We start from the raw sequence: 23,041 nt of genomic DNA, 5'->3' as shown, positions 1-23,041 counted from the left end.
AATAGCTACTTAACCGATGCCAAGAAAGACAAAAAGCGGTCAAGAATGGTCATAAGCAAGTATTGGGACAACGTTCATGGTGACAACTGGAGCCAAGAGAAGTTTGTTTGATGCCAGAGTAGCAAAAAAATAGATGACTTTGGGGAGTCGCCACTTAAATACATCCCATAGAAAAACGAATTGGCATGGTCATGACAAAAGCATTAATTAACTACCAAAGTCAAGCTGTTTGTGTAGCATGACCCCAGGAGTGACCAGTGTTGCCTTAGAGCCATATTTATACATCAATCAAGCAGGAACTGATAAGTTGTTATGTTCTGGAAAACAGCACCTGGCAAAGTATAAGGCTAAACCTTTCAGCATTGCCTAAATTCGGAGGGTGACTAACCGTGAAACTGGCTTTGGGGAAAATGCTGCCAATGGCTTTCACATAAATAATTTAGAATCAGTGCTTAAAAGTTAGTGTAGAAAATCTACCAGTTTCCCTGTAAGCCTTCACAACACAAAACGTGAGTAGAAGTTGCCAGCACTGTCGTGGGTTCATGAATTGAGACACGACTGACCAGAAGTAGGCACCGCTACGATATGTTGTTTCAAGTCTTGGAGACTCGTTTGGTAAAATCCAATCTGTAAATACTCTGAATCTTCAGAATTTCCTCATCATGGCAACCTTTATGTTTAAAGACACCACATCTAATTGCCATCTTTGGGGGAAGCCGCAAGAAAAAAATGTTTATATCTTAGTACAGTCTTAAGAGGCCCAATTTAGTTTGTCTTCTGTTCTAAAATAGTTTTAATGATAGAAAATTTGAAATAATTCCCCCTCATTTTAATTCTCTTCCGCCCCCTGGAAATAAGTTTGCAGCATAAAGATTCTTCATCAAGTCATGTGTGGTGTTATGTGCCTGACTGCTTGAGACCAGAAGTTCAACATGAGGAATCTAGTGAACACCAGTCTCTTACACACCACGCACGCATGCACGCACACAGGCACGCACGAACGCACACATACATGTGCAATCTGTCTACACTGATACTGGTAGCTGGGGGAATACTGGAATTCAGCTATCAACTGTGACTCTGCCTGTTCTTAGGGGGTGTTGAGATTCCCAGTACTCTCCAGTTAAAATATCTCTTCTACTTGGGAAATCGCACAGCCTATCATTTATTTCTCTGCATATGTTAAAGGCGTGCAGTTTATGCACACAGTGACTATATTTATACCATATTATTTACGTATAAATCCTCGGAGCTAGATTCTGAGTGCACATTGTGAGTAAATGACGTCATTTCTGTTGGTCTTCCTTTCTCTAGCTGTAAACTGAGGTGGCACTGGTAACAAGGCTTCCATGTGTGACAATCTCCAAAATGTTGCCAATTGGGAAAAACAAATGGATTTTTAACATTTTATTTTTAAAATGTCTATTTTCAAATCACAACTTTTGTAGATTCTTTGTTTGGGGGCCAAATCTCTCTTCCTGCAATCATCAGGACATGCCTATTTCTAAAAAGAAAGATTATCCATTTGAGCAAGATCCAAATATTTCTTGGCATTCATCACACACAATGGTAGCTTAAGGAATACTGCAAAAATAAGGAGAAACCAAAACCATAGATTTGGCTTTGCACAAAAATGTATGCTTTCAGGCTTTATCTTAATTACCTAAAAGTCCATGAATATTTCCCAATTTTGCTTCCTAGAAACTGTAGTAAAATTTAATGTAGTAGATGGGAGACACAGAGAAATGCAAATTAAGACCTCTGGTTACCTTCAATACCAAGGACATTTTTCACTTTGTTTTCTTCAGAAACTTCAAACTTCTTTATGATGTCAAGACAATAGTCCACTGTCACGTTACTCATCTAAGGAAAACAACAGAGAGAAAGCACAGCAACTTCATGAGCTGTGTCCCCTACACTGCAGCAAGATGGGCTGGCTAGGACCCCTCGCTTGGCAGGCATCCTTTGAGTAAAGCCCATAATCATGACCACACCACCAGAAATATGGTTAAGTACACAGAACTGCAATGTCTCCAAGGAGCTCCAGGGATCCAGAAAGCAGTGAGCTTGCCTACTATAAGCAAGACTTAGCACACGTAACCTAAACGGTAATTTCTCATAATATAAAAAGAACCACACCACGGCCAGGCATGGCGGTGCACATCTTTAATTCCAGCACTCAGGAGGCAGAGACAAGCTGATCTTTATGAGTTCGAGGCCAGCCTGGTCTACAGAGTGAGTTCCAGGATATCTAGGGTTACACAGAGAAACCCTGTCTCAAAAAAAAAAAACAAGAAAAGAAGGAAGGAAGAGAGGGAGGGAGGGAGGGAGGGAGGGAGGGAGGGAGGGAGGGAGGGAGGGAGGGAGGGAGGGAGGGAAATCACACTGATAAATTTGGTTCACTTTGCAATTTTTCTGCTATGAGGGCATTTGTTCTGAGGTACAGAGGCCTCAGGTAAACCACAAGGAACCCATGAGATCTAAAGCAAAGCACAAACAACAAACCACCCATCATTCTAGGGTAGAGGTGATGGTAGATAAGCAGAGAACTCATTATCACCTCAAGACACAAGGCAGTAGATTTTTTTTAAATCATACTTGAAAATTAGTTCACCAAACTAATGAAAATATTAGTAAAGGCTTCACAAAACTAAGAGATTTCTACAAATAACTTTCTAATGTTTACCGTGTGCCGTAAGGACTGCCTGTTTAAAGTCTGCTGATGAGAGCCGAAGTTAAAGAGTGAATCTGCTCCCATCCTGCCCCATTGTCTTCTCATGTAAGAAGCGGCATCTCAATGGCATGACACTTTCCATTTTTAAGCCTCTCTTTACGATGCCTTTTATATTTGCATATCGATATCATGCAAAATAGTTATTACAACCTATTTTATTTTTATATGTGTACATTGTGCACAGGTGTCTGCTATAGACGCCTTGAGTGTGTGGAGTCCTGAGTCAATGTGTGCTGTTGATGAGGCATGGATATGTCAAGGACTCCAACGACCCTAGGAAAATTCCAGTGCTTTCCTTAGCTGGGCTCAAAGAAACGGCAAAGCCTTCCTCTGGGATCTGAGTGCTGGTGTTGACAGTGTGTGTGAAGATGTCCACTTTCTCTTCCTAGATATTTGTAGCCTTAAGACGACAGGAACTGCTCCTATTGAGATTAGCTAAAACTATCTCCTTGATCCAGCTTAACACCGTAGACACTTCCTTCTTGACGATCTGTATTACTAACTCTGCCTCCTTGTTCAGCAATAAATAATAACCCCACCTCCTTGTTCAAATGTACATAATAAACACACTGAGCTTCCAAGGGCTGAGGCTCTCCATCGGAAAGTCCAGTCCACCATCTCCAGCTAGTTCTTCGTGTCTGTGTCCGTGTCTGTGTCTGTGTCTGTGTGTCTCCTTTCTTCCTCCCTCACTGCTCCCCGACAGGCCTGCCCCTGGACCCATTCAGGGACCTGGAAGCCTGCAGGGGCTGAAAGAGGGAGTCAGATCCTCTACAGCTGAAGTTACAGATAGCGATGAGCCACCCGAAGTGAGGACTAGAAACAGAACTCTGGTTGTGCCAGAGTCGTATGTGTTCTTCATCTCCGAGCCACCTCTCCAGCCCGTACAATTGTCATCCAAACTTAGTGTTTTCTATCTCGGTTTACTGAGAAGAAAACCCATGCAGAGAATAGCTAAGCAGTGCCACCAAAGTCCCCAAACTGTAAGAAGCAGGGACCAAGGTACAAATTTGGACTTCCTGGGTTTTAAGTCTAAACATTTTGCTTTCTTAAAGATCTAATCCCTTGATGTTTTTTCTTCATTTCTACTAAAATATTTGAAGGATGTAGCTGAAATTTATGAATTTTTGAAGGTGTTACAATTTTAAGTCAGTTACTAGAATCTGGCTTCTTGCTTGATTTAAAACTGGACTCTATTCTGCTCTGTTAACTACTCTATCTTAAAATCATTTAGAAGAGAAGATGCCCTCACATTATAGGTAAATACACACAATACAGATGAGTTGGAGAAACCAGCAATGTATCTGTGAAAATGATCCACATTCCAACCCTGCTTATCTTCCCAGTAAGTGAAATCTCAAGACAGAGTCAATGGACTGAAAGATTACATTTCTCATGGTCATGAGTCCCTAGCACATCAAACACAACCGAGACAAAATTTGCAAATTTTAATACTGCTGAATTTATTTTTATTCAAATAACTCAACCCATTATTGAGAAAGTCAAAATCGCAGTGTTTAAGACTAAATACAATTCCCTTTTATCTACTCAGAATCCAAAGGCCACAAAGCTGATACTTACATTTCTTTTAGCGTGGACCCCCACACTCCTCTTTGTGTTCACACTGTTTTTTCATTTTATACACTTACCTATTGACCTATTATGCTAAACATTATGCAAGCTTCATATACTATAAGCTCTTTTTGAATCAACAAAGTTTTCCCACTTTGCTGGTCATCCCACTATGCATCCACATAATGCTTACTAAATAATCTGTTGTCTAAATTATTCCAGCTATGCAAGCACCGAACACTAGAGAATACGCTATGTGGGAATGTGCTATGCATTCCCAAAGTTTTTTGGTGTTATCGATTGCTGCAATCTCTACTGATTGAGTTTTAATAAGTCACCACAAATAATTCCCATGATTCTAATGGCTTCTTGGTATATTATTTTCGCACAGCAGAAAGGCAAGAAATGCCTCTGAATTTCATTGTCCCTTTTTGAATTCAGTGCCCTGCCTCTTCTCCTACACTTGTCTGATTCAGAGCTTTGATGAGCTTCTGCCTCGTCTTCACTGTGTGACAATCACAGCCGAGCTCAACGGAGGTCAAATGTCTGCATTTTGCAGGTGTTTTGTATAGACTCGGTGATTTTTCTTCCACACACACATTTTTTTTTGACAGTTTATTGCAGCAGAATGCTCTAGGTTGGAATTGTTGCTCCTGGTTTCTCCGCTTCCAAGTAGCTTTGGGAAAGTCCTGAGGTGGTGCTCATGCCAAGCCTGTTTACACATCCTGCCTCAACTTAACTCAGTTAGCTTCGGTCTTCTCTATCCTCACGTTAGTTTTACAATAAAGAGTTTGAGCTGCAGCTGAGTGGCTTGTCTTCCATGGTGTCAGGGCCCTCAACTGGCTTCTCTAGAGATCCATCTCTTTTTATTGCTTGATAATTCCTTGATAATTCCCTCCCATCTACTTACCGTTTTCTATTTTCGGTTCTGTCTGCTCTGTTTCCTCCACTTTATAAACCTTCCATTGTGGTTACCGCTCTACTCTTTAAGCTTCTCTGAACTCTTTTCCCCTTCTGAATCTTTTCTCCTTGTGTCTCCTTCTCAGTTCACGGCTGTAATTTCTTACTCTGATGACATTAACAACCATTTTCTGATGTTTCCTTCTACCTGCTTTGCCTCTATTCTACTTCCACCAAGCTTCTTGTTTCTATTTATTTCCTTGTTTGGGATAGTACAGAATTTCCTCAAACACATGGTTGGCCTTGGCAGTGTTAAGGTTTGAGGGTTTAAGATGGGGTAACTGTACAAGCCAGAGAAGTAGAAAACGATCACTAGGGAAGGAGGAAAACAAGTGTTCCACTCTCTACAACAGTAGAACATGGGTGAATGGGGAAACGGGAAAAACAGAAGGGAGAATTTACTGGGGAGGAGGATGGGATGATAAAATGAGGGTGAGGGAGAAAATGACGCCGAGGATCTTGAAAATTATTTAAAGGCACAAGTTAAATAATATTATTAAAACCAAGTCAATAATAAGTTGGGACAGAAGATCATTAGCAAAGCTGATTCCTGGCTTCACTATAAGATTCTTGGGTCATGCTCGTGTATTTGATTTCTGATAGAAGTTAATATCTTAGGATCCCCCACCATATACACACCTTGGGTTGTTATGTTAGATCTCTAAGGCTACTATACAACAAGCTGGTGACTTTAAACAACAGAGACTTATTCTGCCATGGTTATGAAAGGTAGACGTTTGGAACAAAGGTGTCAGCAGGATTAGCTCCCTTAAAGTCTCTGAGGGCGAGCCTGTCCCTACGTCCCCTGTGTCAGAAAATGACATGCTTCCCTTGTGCGAGGAGTCCTGCTGCCTCCATCTCCTTCCTATGGCCTTCTTCGCATGTCCTTCCTCCTTCCTATGACCTTCTTCCCGTGTCCTCCCTCCTTCCTATGGCCTTCTTCCCATGTCCTTCCTCCTTCCTATCACCTTCTTCCCGTGTCCTTCCTCCTTCCTATGACCTTCTTCCCGTGTCCTTCCTCCTTCCTATGGCCTTCTTCCCATGTCCTTCCTCCTTCCTATGACCTTCTTCCCGTGTCCTCCCTCCTTCCTATGACCTTCTTCCCATGTCCTCCCTCCTTCCTATGACCTTCTTCCCATGTCCTCCCTCCTTCCTATGACCTTCTTCCCATGTCCTCCCTCCTTCCTATGACCTTCTTCCCATGTCCTCCCTCCTTCCTATGGCCTTCTTCGCATGTCCTTCCTCCTTCCTATGACCTTCTTCCCGTGTCCTCCCTCCTTCCTATGACCTTCTTCCCGTGTCCTTCCTCCTTCCTATGGCCTTCTTCCCATGTCCTTCCTCCTTCCTATGGCCTTCTTCCCATGTCCTTCCTCCTTCCTATGACCTTCTTCCCATGTCCTCCCTCCTTCCTATGACCTTCTTCCCATGTCCTCCCTCCTTCCTATGACCTTCTTCCCGTGTCCTCCCTCCTTTCTATGACCTTCTTCCCATGTCCTTCCTCCTTCCTATGGCCTTCTTCCCGTGTCCTTCCTCCTTCCTATGACCTTCTTCCCGTGTCCTTCCTCCTTCCTATGGCCTTCTTCCTGTGTCCTTTCTTCTTCCTATGACCTTCTTCCCGTGTCCTTCCTCCTTCCTATGGCCTTCTTCCCGTGTCCTTCCTCCTTCCTATGGCCTTCTTCCCATGTCCTTCCTCCTTCCTATGACCTTCTTCCCGTGTCCTCCCTCCTTCCTATGACCTTCTTCCCATGTCCTCCCTCCTTCCTATGACCTTCTTCCCATGTCCTCCCTCCTTTCTATGACCTTCTTCCCATGTCCTTCCTCCTTCCTATGACCTTCTTCCCATGTCCTTCCTCCTTCCTATGACCTTCTTCCCATGTCCTTCTTCCTTCCTATGACCTTCTTCCCATGTCCTTCCTCCTTCCTATGACCTTCTTCCCATGTCCTTCCTCCTTCCTATGACCTTCTTCCCATGTTCTTCCTCCTTCCTATGGCCTTCTTCCCATGTCCTTCCTCCTTCCTATGACCTTCTTCCCGTGTCCTTCCTCCTTCCTATGGCCTTCTTCCCATGTCCTTCCTCCTTCCTATGACCTTCTTCCCGTGTCCTTCCTCCTTCCTATGTCCTTCTTCCCATGTCCTTCCTCCTTCCTATGACCTTCTTCCCGTGTCCTTCCTCCTTCCTATGAACTTCTTCCCGTGTCCTTCCTCCTTCCTATGAACTTCTTCCCGTGTCCTTCCTCCTTCCTATGAACTTCTTCCCGTGTCCTTCCTCCTTCCTATGACCTTCTTCCCATGTCCTTCCTCCTTCCTATGACCTTCCCATGTCCTTTCTTCTGCCTATGACCTTCTTCCCGTGTCCTCCCTCCTTACTATGACCTTCTTCCCGTGTCCTTTCTTCTTCCTATGACCTTCCCATGTCCTTCTTCCTTCCTATGACCTTCTTCCCATGTCCTCCCTCCTTCCTATGACCTTCTTCCCATGTCCTCCCTCCTTCCTATGACCTTCTTCCCATGTCCTCCCTCCTTCCTATGACCTTCTTCCCGTGTCCTCCCTCCTTTCTATGACCTTCTTCCCATGTCCTTCCTCCTTCCTATGGCCTTCTTCCCGTGTCCTTCCTCCTTCCTATGACCTTCTTCCCGTGTCCTTCCTCCTTCCTATGGCCTTCTTCCCGTGTCCTTCCTCCTTCCTATGACCTTCTTCCCGTGTCCTTCCTCCTTCCTATGACCTTCTTCCCGTGTCTTTCCTCCTTCCTATGGCCTTCTTCCCGTGTCCTTCCTCCTTCCTATGACCTTCTTCCCGTGTACTTCCTCCTTCCTATGACCTTCTTCCCGTGTCTTTCCTCCTTCCTATGGCCTTCTTCCTGTGTCCTTTCTTCTTCCTATGACCTTCTTCCCGTGTCCTTCCTCCTTCCTATGGCCTTATTCCCGTGTCCTTCCTCCTTCCTATGGCCTTCTTCCCATGTCCTTCCTCCTTCCTATGACCTTCTTCCCGTGTCCTCCCTCCTTCCTATGACCTTCTTCCCATGTCCTCCCTCCTTCCTATGACCTTCTTCCCATGTCCTCCCTCCTTTCTATGACCTTCTTCCCATGTCCTTCCTCCTTCCTATGACCTTCTTCCCATGTCCTTCCTCCTTCCTATGACCTTCTTCCCATGTCCTTCTTCCTTCCTATGACCTTCTTCCCATGTCCTTCCTCCTTCCTATGACCTTCTTCCCATGTCCTTCCTCCTTCCTATGACCTTCTTCCCATGTTCTTCCTCCTTCCTATGGCCTTCTTCCCATGTCCTTCCTCCTTCCTATGACCTTCTTCCCGTGTCCTTCCTCCTTCCTATGGCCTTCTTCCCATGTCCTTCCTCCTTCCTATGACCTTCTTCCCGTGTCCTTCCTCCTTCCTATGACCTTCTTCCCATGTCCTTCCTCCTTCCTATGACCTTCTTCCCGTGTCCTTCCTCCTTCCTATGAACTTCTTCCCGTGTCCTTCCTCCTTCCTATGAACTTCTTCCCGTGTCCTTCCTCCTTCCTATGAACTTCTTCCCGTGTCCTTCCTCCTTCCTATGACCTTCTTCCCATGTCCTTCCTCCTTCCTATGACCTTCCCATGTCCTTTCTTCTGCCTATGACCTTCTTCCCGTGTCCTCCCTCCTTACTATGACCTTCTTCCCGTGTCCTTTCTTCTTCCTATGACCTTCTTCCCATGTCCTTCTTCCTTCCTATGACCTTCTTCCCATGTCCTTCCTCCTTCCTATGACCTTCTTCCCATGTCCTTCCTCCTTCCTATGACCTTCTTCCCATGTCCTCCCTCCTTCCTATGACCTTCTTCCCATGTCCTCCCTCCTTCCTATGACCTTCTTCCCGTGTCCTCCCTCCTTTCTATGACCTTCTTCCCATGTCCTTCCTCCTTCCTATGGCCTTCTTCCCGTGTCCTTCCTCCTTCCTATGACCTTCTTCCCGTGTCCTTCCTCCTTCCTATGGCCTTCTTCCCGTGTCCTTCCTCCTTCCTATGACCTTCTTCCCGTGTCCTTCCTCCTTCCTATGACCTTCTTCCCGTGTCTTTCCTCCTTCCTATGGCCTTCTTCCCGTGTCCTTCCTCCTTCCTATGACCTTCTTCCCGTGTCCTTCCTCCTTCCTATGACCTTCTTCCCGTGTCTTTCCTCCTTCCTATGGCCTTCTTCCTGTGTCCTTTCTTCTTCCTATGACCTTCTTCCCGTGTCCTTCCTCCTTCCTATGGCCTTATTCCCGTGTCCTTCCTCCTTCCTATGGCCTTCTTCCCATGTCCTTCCTCCTTCCTATGACCTTCTTCCCGTGTCCTCCCTCCTTCCTATGACCTTCTTCCCATGTCCTCCCTCCTTCCTATGACCTTCTTCCCATGTCCTCCCTCCTTTCTATGACCTTCTTCCCATGTCCTTCCTCCTTCCTATGACCTTCTTCCCATGTCCTTCCTCCTTCCTATGACCTTCTTCCCATGTCCTTCTTCCTTCCTATGACCTTCTTCCCATGTCCTTCCTCCTTCCTATGACCTTCTTCCCATGTCCTTCCTCCTTCCTATGACCTTCTTCCCATGTTCTTCCTCCTTCCTATGGCCTTCTTCCCATGTCCTTCCTCCTTCCTATGACCTTCTTCCCGTGTCCTTCCTCCTTCCTATGGCCTTCTTCCCATGTCCTTCCTCCTTCCTATGACCTTCTTCCCGTGTCCTTCCTCCTTCCTATGACCTTCTTCCCATGTCCTTCCTCCTTCCTATGACCTTCTTCCCGTGTCCTTCCTCCTTCCTATGAACTTCTTCCCGTGTCCTTCCTCCTTCCTATGAACTTCTTCCCGTGTCCTTCCTCCTTCCTATGAACTTCTTCCCATGTCCTTCCTCCTTCCTATGACCTTCTTCCCATGTCCTTCCTCCTTCCTATGACCTTCCCATGTCCTTTCTTCTGCCTATGACCTTCTTCCCGTGTCCTCCCTCCTTACTATGACCTTCTTCCCGTGTCCTTTCTTCTTCCTATGACCTTCTTCCCGTGTCCTTCCTCCTTCCTATGACCTTCTTCCTGTGTGCCCATTTCTACTACTTGTCCATGAAAAGTTTCACTTTCAGGTTTAAGGCCCACTTCAAATTAATATCTTAACTGTATCCATCAACACACCAACACTCACTTTAGCTCCAGTACATTCACAGGTGCTAAGAATTAACACTTAAATCTTCGGACATCAATATTCAATTCACTATAACTGGTAATGTTACCCTAAGGTAAGTTTCTAAATTTCTATCTGCTGAGGATGAATCTGGAGGAAATAAGACTCTGTCATGGGCAAGTATTTGATTTCACATCATCCTCGATACTACCTGTGACCAGCAGTGGTGTTTCATTTTACAGCTGAGTATATTTTAAAAGATGAACACTCTGGAGTCTGTAAGCAATTTTATCTCTTAAGAAGATATTGAGTCAGTGGCCCAGAGACCAAAATGCCTCAGGTTTGTCCCATTGAGCAAATTCAGTTTCAAAACTCAAATGCTGTCAAGCTCTTGTTTGTCTAATGATCCTCTTACTGCACACGTTAGGTTGTCTTCAATTTCTCTTCTTTACAAAGAAAGCCGAAATGCACAACTTTCAAACATTTTCTGTATATGCTTTTTGTGTTCTTTTTTCTATAGCTACTTCTTTAGGACAAATGAGTAAAGGTAAAATGGATCAAAGTTTATTGATAAATTCTGAACAGTTTCAGACTAGCAAAACTGCTGTAGTGAATAATTAGACCAATTACAAGCTAAAGTAGATACCATGTTTGTTAATGTTCACTAAATCAATGGGTTAAAATAATAATCTTTTGGCTTAATTTTAGATTTCTTTATTACTAGTAAGGGCAGAGTATTTCCAGATGCAATGACCCAAAAAGCTTTTCCAATGAAGGGAACTCAGTATTATATTGTATCACAAATATTTCCCTACCTTGTGATTCAGTTATGTAGTGCTTGAAATAGCAAACCTTAAAATATCTATACATTAAAATGTTCCTTTGCAGTTTTTGCCTCTTGAGGTACAGTAATACAGATAGATTGGATTAGACAGGTGATAGATAGATAGATAAACAGATGGATAGATAATAGACAGACAGACATTGTTTCAAGCCCTACCCAAATGTCAATAGCTTCAAGCTAATTTTGAAATTAAAGTAGGTACAAATCTGCCAGGGAAGACTTCACATAGCACTGGCTTCCATTTTCCCCAAACCAGAAAATTCACTGGCAGAATTTCAGCATAACCAGAGAAGGGGAAGAAATGCATGCCCATTAGCAAGCGATATGCACTACTGACATTCAAATGGGCTGGAGTGATTCCACCAGCCTAGATGAAGTTAAAGTCACTAGATTTATGCATTTTAATTTTAATTCTTCACATTGCTGCACTTCTGAATATCTCAGTCACATTCAAGACCAACCTTAAACTTGACATTGTGAGGTGGGAAGAGTGGGTACCAGTTGCCCTTCGCATGGAAAAGGAGGCAAGGCTGAAAATCAGGAAGAACGAGGGTGAGTAGATAAAGCACTACCAGGAGGAAAAAGGAACTCGAGCTGGACAAACCAAACGACTGGATTCTTGCAGAAAGCCAACCAAGACGCTTAGGCATCGACTAGGGTCTGGGTGCAGGTAACAGGCTGATGAGTTACGGAGTTGAGCATGGGAATCCTGGCTAAGAAAACAACATGATTTTTTTTTATAAAAGCGGCTTATTAAAAATGAGGCTGAGACACAAAAATTTGGGAGCAAGGGAGCAGGAGGTAGAAGGAAGGGGAGAAGGGGGTTGAGAAGAACTTGAAGGAATGGGATAGTCGAGATGGAGGAAGGACAGATATGAGAGCAAGGAAAGAGATATCTTGATTGAGGGAGCCATTATGAAGTTAGCAAGAAACCTGGCTCTAGAAAAATGGCCAAGAACCCACAGGGATGAACCCAGCTAAGACCCTAAGCAATAGAGGAGAGGGTGTCTGAACTGACCTTACCCTGTAGTCAGACTGATGATTATCTTAAATATCACCATAGAACCTTCGTCCAACAACAGATGGGATCAGAGGCAATGACCCACATTGGAGCACTGGACTGAGCTCCCAAGATCCAGGTGAAGAGTGGAAGGAGTGAGAGTATGAGCAAGGAATTCAAGACCGTGAGGGGGTCATCCACTGAGACAGTTTGCCTGAGCTAATGGGAGCTCACCAACTCCAACTAGACTGGGAGTGAACGAGCATGGGAACAACCAAGCCCCTCTGAAGGGGGTTGACAGCTGGGACAGACTGAGGGCCACTGAGAGTGACACTGGGATTTGTCTCTACTGCATATACCGGCCTCATGGGATCCTATTCTCTTTGGATGTAAACCTGCTCAACCTAGATGTAGTAGGGAGGGCCTTGGCCTTTCCACAGGGTGGGGTGCATGGCACTCCCTTAGGGTTGGAGGGGGAGGGAGAGGGTCTATGGAGGGAGGGGACTGGGAGGAGGGGAGAGTGGAAATTTGGATTGGGTTTTTTTTTTAAGTAATAGAAAAAAATAAGGCTGAGAAAAGTGCCTGCCTATTAGGAGGGCTCAGAGGAACCTGTTTGGCATCATCAAGGGGGTAGCTTTAAGCTGTTCGCCTGACTCTGTCATTCAACAGAGTGGCTCACAGAGGGCCAGGGCTTTCCCCCCACCCCAGTTATCTTTGCATAATAAATGACAGCTAAGAAATAGACAAAAGAACTGCACAGAAGCGGAGTGGCTGTAGAGACCTATGGCCTCTCCAGACATCTTCCCTTCAAGGCACCTGAGTGTGTTCATTAAGCCTTGTGCCCCAGGGCATTTCATTTATGGAGTGTCTATGATAGAAGTAAGATGGTACAGACTGACTATATCACTGACCAAAGTTACTGATTTAATCCCCAGCTCCCTCTCCCTTCCCTACGCTCACAGCCTCTCATCACGTGGTTGCAACTATTCAGAGGTCCAATAAATTCAGATCTGAAGGGGACTAGCTCGCTAGAAGTAACAAAGTGATCCAATCACTCAGGAAGTTCCAAGGGTTTTAATGGCTCCTTATCAAGATCAGGGGACAAGGATCACATACCAAATTACTGTTATTATTGTTATCCTCCTCATCATCATCATTATCATCATTTTATTACAACATGGCTAATGTGGGAGTGATGAGGCTCAGTCTTAAATTATACAGCAAATCATACAGAGAAAACACATGTATGGACAGGGTTTGCCAAAGTTTTGCTGTTTTTTCTCATTCTCTCTAAAGTAAAAGTCTGAAGAACCTAATTAGCCAATTCATCTGTCCATAAAATGAACTTCAAAAATTGCACTTAACTATCCTAAAAAGTACCTGTTCTGCTTGCTCAGAGTAGATTTGAATTAGTGAAACATTTCACCATTTCTGAGCCTGTAAGCAGCACTAGCCGGCTCAGATGGAAACATCAGACGAGTTTGGGGCTATGACAAGTAAAAGCGGTATTTTTCTGGTCTAAACAGGAGAGAATTAAAAAAGAAGTCTCAAGATCTGGAACACTGGAACAGAAACAAGTTCACTTCAGCTGTACAAGCCTTCCTTCCCACACACAACTGGAAAAAAAATTTTTTTAGAAGTCACTGCAAAAATTTAATTTAGGGTACATCATAATGGCTCAATGGTAAAGATGCTTGCTATACAAACCTGTCAACTGACCAGAGATCAATCACTGGGAACCATGGAAAGATGAAAGGAGAGAACCAACTCCCAGATATTTTCCTCTAGCATCTTCACACATACACACTCATGCACACACTGAGGGTAAGAATATTTTAATTCAATTTAATTCAAATTAGTACCAAAACTAAGTGAGAATGATTGTGTGTATATTAGCGATGCATTAGCATCTTGGCAAAGGCATTTTTTTCATTCATTTATCTATTTATTTCATATGTTGAGTGTGCTGGCTAATTTTATGTCAACTTGACACAAGCTAAAGTCATCTGAGATGGGGAAAACTCAAGTGGAAAACAAAACAAAAAAAAAAGCCCGCAAAGATCCATCTGCAGGCAGGCAAGCCTGTAGGGTATTTTATTTATTTATTTATTTATTTATTTATTTATTTATTTATTTTCCTTTGGTTGGTTGGTTGGTTTTGGTTTTTTGAGACAGGGTTTCTCAGTAGCTTTGGAACCTGACCTGAAACTAGCTCTTGTAGACCAGGCTGGCCTCGAACTCACAGAGACCCACCTGCCTCTGTGGATCTGACACCTTTGACCTCTGTGGTTACAGGTGATGTGAGAACCGAATGTGGGTGCTAGGAATCAAACTTGGGGCCTCTGGAAAATCAGTCAGTGTTTGTAACCACAGACTCATCTCTCTAGCCCCGCAAAGATACTTTGAAAGGAAGCAATGATTTGGGAAAGCAATACAACAGCATTATTTTTTAATTCATAATTAATTTTATAAGCTTAAGAAGGGGAACCCTTAAAAATATGCTACTTTTCTCAGCCACACAAGAACCCTGCCCCAACACAACAAAAATAAAGCATGTTGGTTCACTTCTTGGCATTCTTTAATTTTATCATAGACTCTGAAAGTTATAAAGTATCAAGAAATAGCTCTTTTATTTTGAGAAATCTAAGGATACATTTTGCACATTCCCGAAACTTAGCACGATGTCTTAGAAACGGACTCTGAGTTCACACATGGCAATGAATTAAACTGAAATGTCACAAGTCTGAGGGTCCACCTGTGTTTGAGATGTATATATAAAACCCATTTATTTCTCCACTGTACTAAGAAATGGACTTTAAATAATTCTAAGACAGCCATATAAAAAATTAAACTTGTTGAACATAAATTACTCTATATTATATTTAAAATTTAATGTTCTCCTTTAAGTAGATTTAGGAATTCCTACCCTAGGCAAGGCCTAATTTACTAACCTTTGTACATAAGTAGATGCCAACTTCCTGTCTGAATTATCAGTGTTCACAGTGTGATCTAAGAATTATGTCATAGTTAATAAAACACAACTATACTATGATTAAAGATCAATTTATATTTTACTAATATTAATTTATACTGACATAAATGAATAAAAGCTCAAATTTATAGTTTTACTAATGCCTCACAGTATAAAGAAAATATTACCAGTGAGTTAACTTTCATTTCTCTGTAGGCAAATACACATATCCATATTCAACACAGACAAAAATAAAAAAGTCATATATGCTAGGTTTCAGCTTGTCACTGTCCTTCAAAGCTACTACATAGGTGTTTCAAATGATCCATTGGTATGATCTTGATAGCCTATATTTCTCAGTGCTATTCATCAGTGTATCCTGCATGTAGCATATACGTACATCTGATAACCGACAGACACCCACTCTCAAGCACCAGCATGCACACCCCGTCCCGCAGCGCAATGGTACCTTTTGCTCCACCTTCAGAAACTGAGCCAGCTCCTCCACTGTCAGGTGCTCCTTCTTGTCGCTGTAGCTCAAGAGCAGCAAATAAAGGTCTCTCCTCAAAGACATCATTTTGTAAAACACGCAGAATTCTTCGAATGTCAGGGTTCCCTGATTCTCGTCTGTGTCAGCTTCCTGGACAAGGTATAGGAAGGCGGTAAGAATTGGGAACAGTGAGGAATTCAGAATAAGAAAGGAACATTTACCACAAAAGGGCCAATACATAAATCACAAAAAATACATTTTTAAGCACACATGGAATATTATATAAAAACAATATTAGGCAATCAAGAAGGCATCAACAAATTGTAATCAACATTACATAAACCAATTTCTTTGACCATATAGTACATTTATAAATTAACAGAAAAACCTTAAAGCAGAACAATGAAATAATGCTTCTAAATAAGAAGGTAAACAAAAGGAACAACTCTAATTCAAATCTGTATGACACTGAGGCTGAAGAAATGGCTCAGCAGTTATGAGCACAGCACTGGCTGTTCTTGCAGAGAACCCAGGTTCCGTTCTAAGCACCTACAATTCAGCCTACAACTACTTGTAACTCTGGTTCCAGGAGATGCAGTGCCCTCTTCTGGCTGCCTTCAGTACTGCACACACAAGGTACCTTCCATGCACACAGGCAAAGCACAATTTTTTTTAAATTAAGCTCAATTTTTTATGACAGCCCCACATCAATCCTAGCATCAGAAATATAAATTACAAGCAAACAAGCAAACAGTAAAACGTTAATGATACAGATAAACCTTTAAAGCAAAGCTTGAAGCTCAATTTGTTAGAATGTGTCATTTGAAAACAAAACCTGAACTGCCTGTAATTTCTGCCTTCTGGAGGATAAAGCAGATGGATGGTTAGTTGGAGACCTGCATGGACTGCATAAAGAGACCTTGTCTCAAAGACAAGATAAAACAAAAAAGCTAGAAATTCAAATAAAAATCTAAAAAGCCAAAGAAAACAATAAACAAAACCAAAGGGCAATGATAGGTTTGTTTTTTTGTTTTTTTTTTTTTAAATGACTATCTTTAAAAGGAAGCAAGGAAGCCAACAGCTGGTCTTTGAAGACACCAATCAAAAAGTCACCTTGAGCACAAAGGATGAAGGACGAGACAGAGGTGGTGCTTCGAAGCACAGCATAGACACTTGTCTCTTGCTTGCTTCAGAACTGTACTGTAATTCCTCCCCTAAGACAATCTTTTCCATGACCCATGATGCCTCTGGGCTCTTGCAGCCACTAGAGCTACTATCCGACTTTTTCTTCCAAGGAAAAGTCTGAAGAGCTCGTGCAGGTAGATGTCTGCTTTATTTGTCCCCAATAATTATTGGACAAGAACTGTTCACCACGGATCCTGAGCTGGGCTGCGTGGGTCATCAGACTGCCAGGGTAGCAAACTGAGCCACCAAACCGTTTACAGGATCGCATTCATTCACGGTGAACACAATCGTGAGGAAACCAAAGCTGGCAGGAAGTGAGTGGCGCTCTGAAGCCTTGGGTTTGGGGAATTACACTCAGCTATGAAACAGACTTAAATACAGCCTTGAAAGGCAAAACACTCATGAAAATTTTGCTTATGTGCGCATGCTCACTTCAGGGGCACATATGCTAAAAATGGAACAATGCAGAAGATTAGCACGGCCTCTGAGCAACGACAACATGCAGATTAGCATAAAGCATTCCAAATTTTTAAGAAAACTTTTGCTAAATGCTAACTTTAGGTTAATTAAGTGCCTCTCTGGGAAGGTGATTACTCCTACCTTGTCATTTTAAATGTGCGTGTAGATTTTTGATAAACGGTTTTGATATATGGGGCCTAATGAAGAGTCCTTGCATCTAAGAGACTGAGTATAGCGTTCACTTTTCTGTTATAGTTTTAAATCGGTACGCTTACTCCTGCCAGGCATGAGCATGCACACCTTAATCCCAGCATTCAGGAGGCAGAGGCAGGCAACTCTATGCGAGGTCTAGGCCAGTCTGATCTACACAGTGAGTTCCAGGTCAGCCAGAATTGCATAGTGAGACCCTGTTCTTTAAGTGTGTGTGTTTGGGTTTAATCCTATTTAGGCAGATATATTTAAGATTTCTGCTTATGGGTACTAAAATATTCCAAAATCCAAAAAATAAAATCTTAAATCCAAAATACTTTTGGACTCAAGAATTTCACATGAGGGTACTTAATCTATATGGAAACTCCTGAATCTTGCATTCCCAACATAAGCCTTTCTTTGCAGACTCCTTATAGACTCAGGACCCCGGTGGACATATTTCACATATAGCGGGCATATGTGTCTGGTCATTTTCTGTCTTAACACATTTTAAAATCTAAGAGCCTAAAAAGAGACTCTGAATTCTCTTTTAAACCTGTCTCACCACATATACAGTGGCTTACTATCCCAAAATAAGGAGCTGAGGCAGAAGGAACTCTAAATTCTGAGCCAGCCTGGCTAAATAGTATGACCCCATCTCAGGGTTTACAAAATCATAAGGAGATAGAAAAAAAACTACTTGGGGCCACAAGGGTACAAGTGTGTGATGGGGGCAGGGAGGGGAGAGAATCAACCAAAGTATGTATGAAAAGGCCATAACGCAACCTGCCATATATATCTGCCAATTTAAAAAAGTAACCATTTAAAAAATAATAAACTTGTCTGATGAATTTACATTTTCTAGTTTTCCTGTGTTTCACTCCTTCCTCTTTTTTTTTTTTTTTTTGCTCATGTTGTCCTCCAGTGCAGTAGAACCAACCCCCACCCCAAGTCCAAACCATCCCTAAACAGGAGTGTCTCCTAAGCAGGACCACCTGAGGGGATCAGAGAAGGGAGCCAGCCTCTGGCTTCCATTTGCTGTTGGAACGCATGGCCCTGCTAGGAGCAGCAAGATGTCAAAAATCAAAAGCTCCAAACACAGAACATTCAACCTTTCTATGCTTATTATATGTCTAAGATATAGACTTAATCACACAGAATTAAAAGTCTTTATAAAACATGGATTCTGCATATGATTTATCTACAAATAAGTACCATTTTGTAATTTAACTTCTGATCATTACTAACAGTGCAGTCTGGTCTCTGCCCAACACTGCTCATTTCCAAGCACAGCCCAGCTGGATGCTGCAGAATAAATTCCAGTCAAGGATCTCCCTCAAGGATTGAGAGGCAAAAACATCTTGTCTCACACACCAAGAGAGGTTTGAACTCTGACGACTTAGCACTTCTAAGCCTAGTGGATTTTCAACCTTAAGTTCTTCCGAAACAAGAGACAACTCTTGGGGCTCCTGACACTTGGTCTTTACTGTAGCCCTCACAACAGCCCCCCAGCCCTGCGGCAGGCAGATGAAGCATTCTCATCCCTTCAGAAGCACTTGACCAAGTTCACGCCACAGTTCAAGTACCAGGAAAAGTGTTTATAATAATAGCTCTCTGGAAACAGCAACGGCAAAGAAGTATTCCAGGGGGATGAAACCGAATGCTTCTTAAGTTCAAGAATTTTTCCTTTGATGAGACATCTCATTTTTCCTTTGATGAGACATCTCTTTATCAAAGAAAAACAAAAACAGCGTGGAGCAAGTAAGACCAGCTTCTCACGAAATAAAAGATTTTAATGTGCTAATTATAGCAGTCATTGCTGTGTTTTGCCAAAGGTGACCACATACCTGGAACATTTGTCTGACTTTTCTCCGGGGCAGATTGACATTTAGTTTATGCATCAACTGGTGAATCTCTTCGATGTTCAATAAGCCGTCGCCATTCTTATCAGCCTCCTCAAAGGTCTGCTTCACCCACGTGAGGAAAGGTCAAAGAAAAGTTTTCATAGAAATCAGAACTGCTCTCCCGCTGAACGTCACGGGGACACAATCAGCAACAAGGAATCAGGAGAAATGCTTTGGAGGAGACCCTGCGATGCGCAGGCTCTGCTGAGCTCTTGATAAACAGCAATAACAGAAGAGAAGGGGGGTGTGCACGTTGGGGGCACCCTCCCCTGCAAAACCCGAGGCATGCCAGACTGCTGAAAGGTGTAATGCAAACAGTCTTGCTAATCAAAATTAAAAGTCAAGCTTTTTGTTAAAAAGCACTGTATTCCAGCAGCCGTAAGGACAGCTACGTCACTGGGTCCACTTTCCTTAGCCTCCATGAACAACACTACAACACGAGTATATGAATTCACGTTACCCTTTTTCTCCTGTCCTGATTTGCTATGGGGGCACATTCTGCTCCTTCAGCCAATAGCCTTTAAGATACCAGCCTACTTGGGCGTGGTCTCTTTTGCTTCCGGCTCCCGCTTGTGGCTGCTAGACTCTGTTCCTGTTCCCTCAGAGGGCTGTTGTCTATAAGTTTTTCCCCTTAAATAAATAACCCGTTTGTTTATCATAATTCCAAACTGCTATGGGATTGTTTTGTGACTTACACCTTCACTGACTTCATCTTCTCAATAATTTTTCTCCAGCACAAAGGGTTAGAGGTCCTCATTTGTGAGATGCAGAGACAGCACCCAGCAGGAATAGCCTGGTTTAATGGTCTAGCTCTCTGTCCAAAGAGCTCATGAGGATGAAATTTCAAATATAACCAATCTGGCCTTTATCTTCTCCTGTGCCCTCTCACTTAGTATGGTTTTTGTTTTTGTCATTCTTCCAGTCAAGAGCTCCACTCTCGCCGGGCGGTGGTGGCGCACGCCTTTAATCCCAGCACTCGGGAGGCAGAGGCAGGCGGATCTCTGTGAGTTCGAGACCAGCCTGGTCTACAAGAGCTAGTTCCAGGACAGGCTCCAAAACCACAGAGAAACCCTGTCTCGAAAAACCAAAAAAAAAAAAAAAAAAAAAAAAAGAGCTCCACTCTCTTTTCTGTCTCTTACTCTTCTATTTAAAGATGAGGCCATCTGGCTGACCCTCATCATCGCCGGGAAAGAGAGAGTCTTTGGTGAGAACAGGAAGGATTCTGTAGCCTCATCCTAATCCCATGACTCTTACAACCTGACCTAGCATTCATGTTCTGTGCACATTAGGCTGTTTCTAGCCCACACTCCTCCTTTATCGCCGGTATGACAGTGGTCTCCTACCGATTGCAAACTTCTAATCATAGTAAGCTCAAGTGTGAGACTCGGTGCTGAGACTATGAAGCCGAGTTTCAATATAAAGGATTCATATCATGTGTATTGAGACTTACAGGATCCTCAAATAAGTGGGCAGATTAAACAGATGCACGAAAAATTCCCAATTAATGCACAGCATTTTAATATAACATATTTTAAGGATGGTATGCATGCATAGAATATTAAATTGAGCTTCAAAGCTTAAATGAAATTGGAGAGGAACAGAATGAAAGCAATTTAAAAAAAAAAAAAAGAATGAATCCAGAGAATCAAACGCAGAGAAAGGGATAAGTTTAAAAACCAAGAAATGACTGGGCTAGAGAGAAGGCTCAGCAATTAAAAGTACTAGCTGCTCTCCTAAACAACCCAGGTTCAAATCCCAACACCCACAAGGAGGCTCACGACCACCATAACTCTAGCTCCAGGGGATCCAATGCCCTCATCTAGCCTCTATAGGCAACAGGCATACATGCAGAAAAAAAAAAAAAAAAACACCATACACATAAAATAAATATAAATTAAAATAAAAGAAAACCAAACGGGCTGGAGAGATGGCTCAGTGGTTAAGAGCACTGACTGCTGCTCTTCCAGAGGTCCTGAGTTCAATTCCCAGCAACCACATGGTGGCTCACAGCCATCTGTAATGAGACCTGGCGCCCCCTTCTGGCATGCGGGCGCACATGGAAGGAATGCTGTACACATAATAAATAAATAAATTTTTTTAAAAAGAAGGAAAAAAAAAGAAAACCAAACAAGAAGTGGGAGAATAGAAGTGAAACAGCAGAGGGCCAGTGGATAATATCACCTTACCAAGCAGGTAACAAGATGAAAATGTTTTCCCCTACCTCAAAATATCAACCAACCTCCCAGTGGCAGCAAAACGTGCTTAGATTTCCTCCATGAGTCAAATTATGACTGTGAAATATTACTGCCTTAGAGAGTAAAAGGCATGTGTGTGAATGAATGAATGAATGAATGATGAACACAAGAGACCCCATTAACTTATACAATTTACATGTGCTAATCACCAGAAACTTAAAAAACCAAACTAACAACAACCAGAGGATAAAATCTGCTTTCCTTCCAGACCTATTTCTCAACAGAAGCAACACAAAAACCCCATCTCTTTCCACTTTTTCTTGCAAAGCTCAGTCAGGAGCTCACTGTATATTCTGCCTAGAGATTAAAGGAGATCAGACCTAGAAGAAGAATAAGCAAAGAATTAGAAGGATGATCAGGTACTAGTAATTTATTTTGTTTCCTGTCCACACAGAACCCCTCCCTGTGGAGCTCTCCATCCTTTTTGATTGGACACGCCTCTGTGCCCACAACATATGCAGCCAAAGTACAGAGAAGTGAGAAATGGATCCAATGACAGCAGCGCTTCCATCTTTTTGTCCTACAGCTATCCATCAAACCCTCTAAATGACCTGGGAAGAGACAAGGGACAGCACACCTTCAGCAGGAGCACAACCGGCAGATACAACCTCGCTGGGCTGGGTCTACAAGGCTTCGTACATGAGCTGGCCTTGGCACCTGCTTTAGGGGACAGGGGACTGACTGACGAAGCGCACACAGAATGGAGTCAGAACAAGAAATAAACACTGGCCCTGATTCTACAAATGGGACTGCCCTGTTACCACGGCTCACTCTTGTCACTTCTTGGCTTCAGGAAATCCAACTAGAGAACCCTGAGCTCACGTGCAATTTCCACATTCTATGAAAGGAAAACCCATTATTTCCAGCGACAGGTACACATAGAAAAGCGGGTGAAAGGTTCCTGTTATCTTCAGGTTGTATTCTATAACCAAGATGTGAGTATCCGGACAACCCCTGACCTGATGACTCATTACCACACACAACAACAACATTAAGAAGAGCAAGTCATTCTACAGAGGAAAGGGGAAATAAATATTATTATTATGCTTTGTGTTTTCTATGACAAAACCATAGCAGGATGAAAAATATGTGGTATTATTTCACATTGGGGTGAGAATGGGCAAAGTTTCTGGGAAGCGGCTGACAATCAACCATTGGTAGACGACTCATCTCAGTTATGACCTCTCCATGCACGGGACAGCAGCCTGATGGGAGGCAGCAGGAGTGTGCACAGCTGTGTTGCCAGTAAGACTTCGCTTGCACACAATGAAGTTCAAATTCTAAATAAAAACGTTATTGTTCTTTCATTCTTAGCTCATAATCCTAGCCAAACCCAGGCAGCAAGCTGTATTTCCCCCAAAGCCTGAAA

The 23,041-nt window shown here is 42.9% G+C and overlaps 1 protein-coding gene and 1 non-coding gene across 11 annotated transcripts in view; one reads left to right on the top strand and one right to left on the bottom strand.

The window, feature by feature from the left end:
• Positions 1–23,041, bottom strand: part of Plch1 (phospholipase C eta 1) — a 144,585-nt gene that overhangs the window by 53,359 nt on the left and 68,185 nt on the right. For all 10 annotated transcript variants that reach the window (XM_057757008.1, XM_057757010.1, XM_057757011.1 and 7 more), the window contains exons 4-6: positions 19,361–19,490; positions 15,660–15,830; positions 1,770–1,863 (exon numbers count right to left, since the gene is read on the bottom strand). In XM_057757008.1, the coding sequence (XP_057612991.1) occupies positions 1,770–1,863; positions 15,660–15,830; positions 19,361–19,490 (395 nt within the window). The remainder of the gene's footprint in view (positions 1–1,769; positions 1,864–15,659; positions 15,831–19,360; positions 19,491–23,041) is intronic.
• On the top strand, positions 17,290–17,396 carry LOC130866137 (U6 spliceosomal RNA). The gene has a single exon (XR_009056312.1). It is a non-coding gene; the product is annotated as a U6 spliceosomal RNA (small nuclear RNA).

This window comes from Chionomys nivalis, chromosome 24, assembly GCF_950005125.1.
Source record: "Chionomys nivalis chromosome 24, mChiNiv1.1, whole genome shotgun sequence".
In the NCBI taxonomy this organism is placed as follows: Eukaryota; Metazoa; Chordata; class Mammalia; order Rodentia; family Cricetidae; genus Chionomys; species Chionomys nivalis.
This window is presented reverse-complemented; position numbering and strand designations above follow the sequence as displayed.